General features: G+C 45.0%; 3 protein-coding genes across 3 annotated transcripts; 2 read left to right on the top strand and 1 right to left on the bottom strand.

Annotated features, from left to right (window-relative positions):
- Positions 1–2,990: 2,990 nt before the first annotated feature.
- Positions 2,991–7,244, top strand: LOC128713188 (protein slit-like). The gene is made up of 2 exons (XM_053808049.1): positions 2,991–4,748; positions 6,543–7,244. Exons 1-2 carry the CDS (start codon positions 2,991–2,993, stop codon positions 7,242–7,244), a joined length of 2,460 nt encoding a protein of 819 aa, XP_053664024.1.
- LOC128713574 (WD repeat-containing protein on Y chromosome-like) lies at positions 5,095–5,440 on the bottom strand. Its single transcript, XM_053808435.1, has 2 exons — positions 5,276–5,440; positions 5,095–5,211 (listed from the first exon to the last, which is right to left on the bottom strand). The coding sequence occupies exons 1-2, from the start codon at positions 5,438–5,440 to the stop codon at positions 5,095–5,097; spliced, it is 282 nt and encodes a 93-aa protein (XP_053664410.1).
- A 1,264-nt stretch (positions 7,245–8,508) lies between the features above and the next one.
- LOC128715394 (uncharacterized) lies at positions 8,509–9,735 on the top strand. Its single transcript, XM_053810287.1, has one exon. The coding sequence runs from the start codon at positions 8,509–8,511 to the stop codon at positions 9,733–9,735; it is 1,227 nt and encodes a 408-aa protein (XP_053666262.1).
- Positions 9,736–10,400: the final 665 nt, after the last annotated feature.

The raw sequence follows: 10,400 nt of genomic DNA, 5'->3' as shown, positions 1-10,400 counted from the left end.
TGCACACTACTGTAACTTAACTTGAAAGGTAACGCCCAGTGAGACAAATTTAATAAAATTACCCTTAAATCTACCTTGATTTAGCGGGTAATTTAAGGGTAAATAAGGGAAAGTTAGCAATCCTTAATGTAGCCTTTCGAGCAGTTTTAATATGTATACATTGGGTCTTCGAGGCATGCTGATGCCCTAATGAAACGGTAAATACCCATACATCACAGGCAGAGTAAATGTTGCAAAAAGTTTTAAAAACATTTTGAAAGAATGAATAGCATTAAAACACTGTTTTATTTGATGCATTCTGGGACATCATCACACTGTCTCCACAATGCACGAGCAAATGATACAGCCCAACGAAGCAAACTGCTCGAATGGGTAAATTAACTGCGGCCAGATTAAACAGTTGGTTACGATAAAGCTGACCCCAACCATATTTCAAACAAGTTTTCTACTTTTTCTATACATAATTGTTTTAGGTATGTAAAATATAAAATAATATATTTATAAGTTTTTCATGTAAATATTTATATTTAATATTATTTATATTTTAAAAATAAACATTTTTTTTTGTGTATATTTTTAACAGAACAGCTGTAGTCATTTGTCGTCAACGTCGGTAAGTACTGTAGTACGCTTGGTAGATTGAATAATCAGAATACAGTCTTTTCGCGAGTAACACGAATTCTCTTTATAATATCGTTTATATTTAGTATTCAGTGATCGATTTCTCCTTTCCACGTTACGAAGCACATCAATAATTGATATTTTTATGTTTGTTTCGACAATTAGAGAAAAAAATTACCCAAAATTAATGTTGATAATATTAAAACGTAGCGAATGTATGAGATGATCTGAAAGTGAACAAACAAAAATTTCATTTCTACGTACAAAATTACACGAACTGTCAAAATTTTGAGATTCGCGTAACTCGGGAAATGACTGTACGCCTAATCTATTTGTGTTGTTGTTGTAACAATCAATCGGCAATTGCCTGGTAGCAAAGGCAAACGCTTGTACCATTGGGATTTGTACTCATTTTTAATCCGTCATTAAGACCGAACAGTCCTGAATTTACGGGTGATAATGACCTGTATACACAGCTTATCGCTTTAAAGGTAAAGTGGTTTCCACACACTCTAACTCTTACGTAGTTTTACTAATAATTTTTTTGTTAGTATTTCGTATTTCTTTTGGTGTAGTGTTTTCTTAATCTGCAGTATGCTGAGCTACTGCTGAGTATCGTTGGTTCGTTGTTCCAAAAGAACGAGTCAAATCTACCACCAGATTACCTTACCATTTAGTGAATAATCTGTACGGAAACAGCAACCGGAGGCAGTATATGTGCCGAGAGAGTAATTTCCAGTACGATTGTATATTCCGCAATGTGTTAATCGATAGTGGTTCTCCCGGTGTCCAATTCGGTTATGATGATGTAACGATGAACAAACAAACAAATATTACGTTTAAGAATTCGGTTATTAGGCATTTCCTAGAGACATTGTTAAACTCATTCATGCAGGTCAAATTGATCAATATAACCAGCCAGCGGAAATCGACCAGTTTGCTTTGACGAACGGGAACACCCTCACCCATTCGAACACATCAGATACTTGATGTCCGGCACAATCATCTACTGTATCTGGAAGAGAATCAGGAGCAGTTTGATACACTAGAGCAGCTGTATCTCGATCACAACTCGATCGTCATGGTTAAGATCAGCTCCAACCACATGCTGCTAAATCTCACGCTATCGCACAACGATTGGGATTGCAAAAATCTAGATGAACTGTTTCAAAATGTGTCCGAATCGGTGATAAATGACAGCGACCGGTACTGTAAGGAAAACTACCAACACAGGCAAAGTTTTTGCTGCAAGGAAAGTGACAAACCTTACCTGGACCGGCTGATACACCACATCAGTTTGGCGAGCGTTGCAGAAAAGCTCCAGCGTGCGGAAGGACGTTGCAGTGCATCGGATGCACTCAGTGGCGTCCAGAATTTGACCAACTTCATGACTCAGCATGGTGGTGGCGTACTATTGCAATCCAGTCCACAGCGCCAGGCAGAGCTAAACCGACTGCAGTTTGTTGTTCTGCAGCTAAAGTACCAACAGTTGCAGCACGAGCAGCATCTTCAAAATATGTATAACGAGGTCAATAATACGATGCGTCGCTATCGCATGCGAACGGAAGATTTGGTACGCCCGAGTGACAACCTCCGCAAGCTGTTCGAACATCTGAATAATCGACGTACGTTTAAGGAAGGCGAAACAACAGATCGCCTATCGGAAGCAAACTTAAAAAAAACATGAAGTGACATCATTGGAAAGGGAAAACAAAGACCTTGAGACGCTATTGATCGCGAAGAGAGAAACACTGTCTAAGATCAAGGACGACACGAAGGGCCTAGCAATGAGAGTGAAGAAATTGGAGGCAAAAATCAAATTGCTAGATGGTTGATCAATATTGAACACGGTTGCTGTGTTTGGTTTATAGGCTCTGTGAATTGGACGTACGTTATCAGCTTGATGTAGTGGTGTATGTGAAATAAAATATCAATATTTGAAGTCTAATAACATGCTAACAGACAGGTTTTTCTTAGTTTATGTGTACTTTACTAAATAGAACGGTTTTAAAGCGTGCAGTGAATAATTTTGACATCTTTTTTTAAGCACTGTAGTACGTGTGACGGATTGAAGAATCAAAATAATCTTGTTCTTTTTTTATTGTTAATCAAGTTTGCCTGTTATCACGCTGAGGGGACTCCCAGTGTATTTGTCTGCCAGCAAATACGAATGCTTGCTTTATTGGGATTTGCACTCAGTTTCAATCAATCATTGGGGCCAAACAGTTGCTGATGATTTTAGCGACAATGGGCTGTCTAAAAAGCGTAGCATTGCTAAGGTAGCGTAGATTCTATGCAACCAAATGTGTTGTCACTTAATGATATTTTCTTTACATTTCTTTTGGTGCAGTGGCTTATTCGTTTGCAGTATGGTTACTGCTCAGTACCGTTGGTATGACATGCCAAAGCAGTGGGTTCCCGATCCATTCGGAAACAGCAACCGGAAGCAGTACAGGTGCGTGGACAGCAACCTGCAGCACGATTGTATATTCTCCGATGTATCAATCGATAGAGACACTCACGGTGCTCACTTCGGCCATGAGGATCGGACGCTGAACAATCAGAAAAATATTACGTTCAGGAATTCGTTCATGAAAATATTACCAGAGGCTTTATTAGACTCGTACCAATATGTGGAGCTGCTCAATCTAACCGGCTTACAGATAGAGAAAATCGAACGATTCGCTTTAACGAACGGTGTGTACATCCGGAAGCTGTACATGGACTTGAACGTCATTCGAGAATTGCCAATATTTGCGTTTCGCAACATGAGATTGCTCAATGTGCTGGTGCTGGATCGGAACGAACTTGTCATGCTACCAGAAGGCATATTTTTCGGCGCACCTGATCTTTCTGCACTGTCAATCACGAACAACAACCTTCGGCGAATAAATGACAATACCTTCAAGAAAAACAAAAGGCTGCATTATCTAATAATGTCCAGCAATAAGCTCACCCACATTGATCTTTCGCTCGTTCCGAGTCTTATCCATGGAAATGTGAGTTCCAACCTGCTTACGACGCTGTCAGTGCCAGAAGCGGTGATCCTACTGGATGCCTCGCACAATCGCATCGTTACTGTGACGGGTCCAACCAACCTGCACTTGACAATCCTTCGTTTGCAACACAACAATTTAACTGATGTAGCATGGCTTCGGAACTATTCCGGTTTAGTTGATGTTGATCTTTCATACAACGAGCTAGAAAAGATAATGTACATCCACTTCAAGAACATGCACCGTCTAGAGCGACTGTACCTGTCTAACAACCGGCTGATTGCACTCAAGCTGGGTCCCTCACCCATTCGAACACTTCAGATACTCGATGTCCGGCACAATAATCTACTGTATCTGGAAGAGAATCAGGAGCAGTTTGATACAATAGAGCAGCTGTATCTCGATCACAACTCGATCGTCATGGTTAAGATCAGCTCCAACCACATGCTGCTAAATCTCACGCTATCGCACAACGATTGGGATTGCAAAAATCTAGATGAACTGTTTCAAAATGTGTCCGAATCGGTGATAAATGACAGCGACCGGTACTGTAAGGAAAACTACCAACACAGGCAAAGTTTTTGCTGCAAGGAAAGTGACAAACCTTACCTGGACCGGCTGATACACCACATCAGTTTGGCGAGCGTTGCAGAAAAGCTCCAGCGTGCGCAAGGACGGTGCAGTGCATCGGAAGCACTCAGTGGCGTCCAGAATTTGACCAACTTCATGACTCAGCATGGTGGTGGCGCACTATTGCAATCCAGTCCACAGCGCCAGGCAGAGCTAAACCGACTGCAGTTTGTTGTTCTGCAGCTAAAGTACCAACAGTTGCAGCACGAGCAGCATCTTCAAAATATGTATAACGAGGTCAATAATACGATGCGTCGCTACCGCGTGACAAAGGTAGGATTGGTGCGCCCGAGCGACAACCTCCGCAAGCTGTTCGAACATCTGAATAGTCGACGTACGTTTAAGGAAGGCGAAACAGCGAATCGCCTATCGGAGGCAAATCGCAAAATACATGAAGTGACATCATTGGACAGTGAAAACAAACACCTTGAGACGCTATTGGCTGCGAAGAGAGAAACACTGTCTAAGATCAAGAACGACACGAAGGGCCTAGAAATGAGAGTGAAGAAATTGGAGGCAAAAAAGAACAACAACGCACCAGCAAGACAAACAACTAAGTGATGAACCGCAAACGGGACGCGCTGTTCCGGGTGTGTGCTGATAGCAGGAAGATACCGAAGGAGTAATTGACTTCGAACGTGTTTGTATACCTTTTGCTTTGTTTTCAATAAACTGCTTGAACATCCAGCATCACGAATTACAAGACAAGAATAATAGTTCATATCACATGCGGCGTACACCCGGCCTGGAGCTGGAAGCGAAAAGGTTCGCTTAGATGGCTTTGTTTCATCGACGACGACGTTTTTGGGCAAGTCGCTCAGCTCAGGGAGTCGTTTGCATCGATCCATCAATCCATCCAATTTTCCACCGCCTTCTCCATACGGGCTCGCGTAATTAATTCCGGCGTCGGTGGGCGTACAATCTTTTCCGGCGGATGCAGCACCAGGTGGCAATAGATTGGAATCTAAAGCGAAGATGGGTAGTCACTCACCGTGGCTTTTGTTTGCTGTAGATCAGCTCAAACTTACGTACAGCAGCGACATATCGAACACTGGATGTTCGGCCGGCCGTGGTCGTTCCGGCAGCCTGAAATGTCTGCCAACAATCGGTTCCTCCAGCGGTTTCCCTATCTGGTGTAACGTAGCCAAGTATTTCAGCTGTATGCTTCGTGCTCGCCTGATGCCGTCAGACATCGTGTCTTCACGGATGACGCTTCTCGCTTTGCTTTCCATGGAAAACTGCCGGAGCTGCATGCTTGCTTGAGTAGCAAGCCCTGACCGAGCATTAGCGAACGGCGAGTAACATTCGTGATGGTTGCGCAGCAACATGACAGCCCAATTTGTTGGGTACGATTCATGTATTGGGAATATGAAGCCGTACCCGGGCGGTGAACAGGGAATGGAAGCTTCCGCAGCATTTTAATACACGTCCGTGGTCCGTGGTGGGGATGACAGGTGTATATGGAAATGCAAACGAATTGTGTGAAGGCATTCTATGTAAAAGATAAACAAACGAGCGCTGGTAGCTATACGTTGCTAGGCGGTCTGCGATACCCCCTGTATGTAAGGGGATGCGTTACAGGGGTTGTCCGCATTGCTCTAAAGCAGGGAATTAGCTGTTTCGGAAAGAAAATGACGATGAGCCAGGATTTTTTCTTTGCAGCAAAACCGTTTCCTACCCACATTTTAAACAACATGCTGAATATGGTATTACAAGCCACCTCCATTTTCATGAAAATCCCCAACCGGATCTTGATTATGTTCGAACGTTGCCATCGGTTTGGAACTCCGCAACAACTACATTACACTTGTTCAGTTATGTACCTTATGTATACTAACAAAAACACTCTATTAACTGTAATATTCCCTTCAATAATTGCTGTTGGAACAGCCCTTTAATTAACCAGTTCCTTTGAATAAAAAAGTAGTTCACATAGCTTGCAATAAGAGCTAAATCAAACGCTCAACCAACACACACACACCCGATTTTCAGATTCTTTGCGCTAAACTCATGAAGCCATGATTTGGAGCATTTGCAAGGAGCCAAAGCTCGTTTTAGGTGCGTTCAAAAACAGACGATCGTTAGACCAGAATAGAGAGCAGTCGATATCTTGGTACGATCGAGGCTGGAGCAGTGCAATCCAGAGGAGCGTTGTGATGCGAACCAGAGCATAAGATGGACTTCATCGACACCCGCAATCTAGAAGACTTAGCATATCCTGCACAGTCCTCGCAAGGAAACGGGTCTGGGGCTTTGAACTTTTGGAACGATAGAGAAAAGAGAACTTCGTGCTAGCTAAAAAATCAGATCAGCCGCATCCTGATGGACCAGGGTGATTTCTTCCAGCTGACCCACCTGAACCTGTCCCGAAACAACATCGCCAATATCAACAACATCTTCAAGTTTCGCAACCTGATCGAACTGGACGTGTCGTACAACGAGCTGGTAATGCTCGATTTCGTCATCTTCGCGTTCATGAAAAACCTGAAAGATATCAAGCTGAACAACAACAGACTGTGGATACTGGACAACGGAATTCCGTCACCTGCCAAGTCACTGCGAAGCTTGAACCTAGCGCACAACAAATTTCTCTATCTCGACCTTGCCGTGCTGGATACGTTTCCCGCCCTGGAGTATATCAACCTGCACGGTAACGATCTGATCGACATGCAGATCGGTGACATTGAGCAAAACTTCCCATACCTGACGCTCATATCCTGCGACAATAATGATTGGGACTGCATCAATCTGATGCACATCGTGACGCTGCTCGAACGGGCGTACGTCAAGTGGTCGAACCGCAACCGGAACTGTACCCAGCCGGAACAGCATCGGCACATCTGCTGCACCTCGGCCGAACATCATCTGCGCGAGAAGATTGTACGGTTGACGCGCGAGATATACAGATCGCGCAAGATGATCAAGCAGCTGATCATGGAGAATGCGGAACTGCGCAGCGAGGTCGAGATGCAGTATCTGCCCAGTGACGGTACATGAAACAGGGGGTGAAACAGGACTGTGAAGTAGAAACTTGGGGAGAAAAAGCGAAAACATGTTGAATACGATGTACGATGATCGGCTGAGCTGGGGCTGATAAATTCGCATGGAAAACGCGTTGCCAATATCACCGCTACCACCTTTCCAGTAGGAGTATATTATTTTAAAGCACACGACCAGACACTGAGATATTCTCGGCGATTGAGATTAGATAGTAGCACCTAAATTTCTTTATTGACTACTTTATTTAGTGTAATTAAAATCACGAAAAAAATGTACAAATACAAAGAAACTGTTCTGGAATCGAACTGCATCCGTTGTGGCGTTATTCTTATAGAGGGATGGTTCCAACATTGCTATTTCAACTCAGAAACTTCGTAACATATGATTTCATATTGTTTTCATGGTTAGTTTCTAATATGTTAAGGTGGTTGAAGTATATGGAGGTCACCTCGCAAAAGGTCGAGAAATAAGCAAAAATTCTACGTCCATCTCTATAAATGTCTATTCAACTTGAATACAATTCCACGTCCTCATCTCGAAAGCCGTACAAACCCAAATACTGATCATTTTATTGCAGTATGATTATGCTGCATCAACTATCCAAGTTGTGCGTTCACTGTAATATCGTGAGGTGAATTAGAGATTGCTGACACTAAAATGACATCCGTAAACTTCACCGTGATCCTCTTAACGATTTCCTACCAGTGATACGATTAGTAAGTCGAGAACAGGTCTTAAACTGTGACCATATTGTAGCGTACTTAGAACGGGAGATTCCCTTGGAGAAAGTGGCCTACTTAGAAGAGCTGCACTAAATCATCCCAGTAGACCAGTTTCAGCAGATTCACTCTGCATCTCATCAAATCTCACCACTTCTCCGTTAGAACCATAAAACTCACCACCCCCAAATGGAACTATGTTCGAGACTGAAGTTCCCAAACGGTAACAACAGCCCCAATTGAACATTGGGACTTGGTGGAACGCGGTGTGCAATTTCTGCACGCTCGAATGAAGTGGGGAGAACGAACGGAACGGTCCAAATCGTAACTGGCCGTGAGACAATCGTCGCACACCATCACCACGGCACTTGGCTGGTAGTCGCTTTCGCTTTTCGCTTCCCAGAAAACCTGGACCCGGCTTACCCCCTGCCGAGCGCGCTGACAATGCGCCCCAACCGTCTGGCTGGCTGGAGCTGCGGGTTGGTACACCCGGCCACTCAGTACGATGCCCGCGGTCGATTGGTGTGGACGCGCGTGCGAAGATGCAACCGATCGGTGGCCGAAAGCTGCTCGATCTTCGACATTGGGTACCGCTGGTGGTGCTAGTGTTCGGTGCTAAGCTATCCCTAGAAGCGACCGGCGAGATTGTGATTTGCAACTACGAAAAGTTCCACCTGTTCGACAGCATGTACAGACCGCGGACGGACAACTTCTGCGTGTTTAACGATGTGTATCTCGGGAGTGACGTGAAGGGGGCCGACTTTCTGGCGAGCAGTCTCGACTACAAGCGGGTCGCGTTTGCGAACTCCAAGTTCCCGCAGGTGCCACCGTCGCTGTTCAAGAACTTCGATGATATTCGGGAGCTGTACGTGAGGCGGTGCTCGGTCGAGATGCTGAAGATTACGCGCTTGCTGGAGAAGGTGTACGCGGGTGGCAATCGAATCGCGAGTGTCCAGCTGGATGGCAACGCTTCGAACAGCTTGCGGGAGCTGTATCGCGACGGTAATCGATTGCAAGGGATCGCCAATCTTACCAACTTGCCCGCCATGGAGGTGTTGGTGCTGGAGAACAACCCACTGCTCGGCAATGTGGATTTCGCACAGTTCGGCCGTATGGAGCGGTTGTGGAAGCTCGATCTGGAGCGGATCGGCATGAGCCGAATCAGCAATGGGTTGAAGCGACCATTGGCCGAGCTGCGACGACTCGATCTCTCCAACAACGCACTGACGTACGTGCATGTGCGCATGTTCCGTACCTTCCCGAAGCTTGAGCACCTCTGGCTGCACGGTAACAGGCTGTACTTTATGGAGGCGGACCAGGTCCGTGCGCTCGTGCCCGCCATCCGCAGCATCGTTATCGACGACAACCCTTGGGGCTGCGGCCATCTGGCGCTGCTGGGTAAACAGTTGCGCGACCATGGTATCATCATCCGTCTTGGCAACTGTCGCACAGACCGTGCCATTTACCGGGTGTGCTGTTCGGACGAGACGGACACTGTCGACACGCGCTACCTGATCGAGATGGGCATTCGGTACGAGACGCGCGTTCAGCAGGACGTGCGAGAACTGCGGGCGGAGAACGATTTCCTTCGCAGGGATTTGGAGCGGCTGAAAAGTCAGCTTGGTGAGCTGTTGGTGAACCTGACGCGCCCCATCGAAGCGACGGCAGATGAGACGTTGCAGGTGGATGCTGAAGAGTCCGGCGAACAGCCGGAAAACAATGCAGCGTCTTCCTTCGAGGAGTACGAAGAGGATGGAAACGAAAAGTAAAGCGAATTATGTACAAATGGTCGACATATGTAAGATAAATTACAGGAAAATGCGGTAAAATAGTTGTTGCGTAATGTTGTATGCTCCAGCAAAATGGTTAAGATTACTTAGTTCATGTACTGTTAGGAACAACCATTAACGCATAGACAAGTTTAGTTTGCTTAATAAATTATTCTTTGCAGTTTTAAAACCCCTCTTGTTGAAATATTCCCATTCGTAACAGTGCTCCACGGTACACAAACCGGTCTGTTCCGGGCTAGCTTTGATTCCACAAACATATGTATTCCACGTCACGTATGTTTTAAGGTCAAACTGTTATCACGATAATGTATACGACCGTCCGTCCATCCGTTAAGCAGGATTAACCAATTTAATTGCTCTTGCGGATGTGCAACAGACGAAAAATGTTCAAGACACTCTGCCTGAAACTACGGACGACCGCTCGAAAGCTGGCTACAATCGAACCGGGGAAGACAACAGGGACCACTGCTAGTAACGAATAACTTAAAACCATCCTATTCTGACACATTCTCTACAGATTTGTTTGCCCTGCCATCAGCTTCATTCCAAGTTTGAATGGAAGTATAACTTACGAATCAAACAGCAGATTGAATTGGACGATCACAAGACTGAGAGAAGTAGCGCGGTGTAGATAGATAGACCTT

This window comes from Anopheles marshallii, chromosome 3, assembly GCF_943734725.1.
Source record: "Anopheles marshallii chromosome 3, idAnoMarsDA_429_01, whole genome shotgun sequence".
NCBI classification, from domain to species: domain Eukaryota; kingdom Metazoa; phylum Arthropoda; class Insecta; order Diptera; family Culicidae; genus Anopheles; species Anopheles marshallii.
The sequence above is the reverse complement of the archived record's forward strand: the minus strand, read 5'-3'. Positions and strand labels throughout refer to the sequence as shown.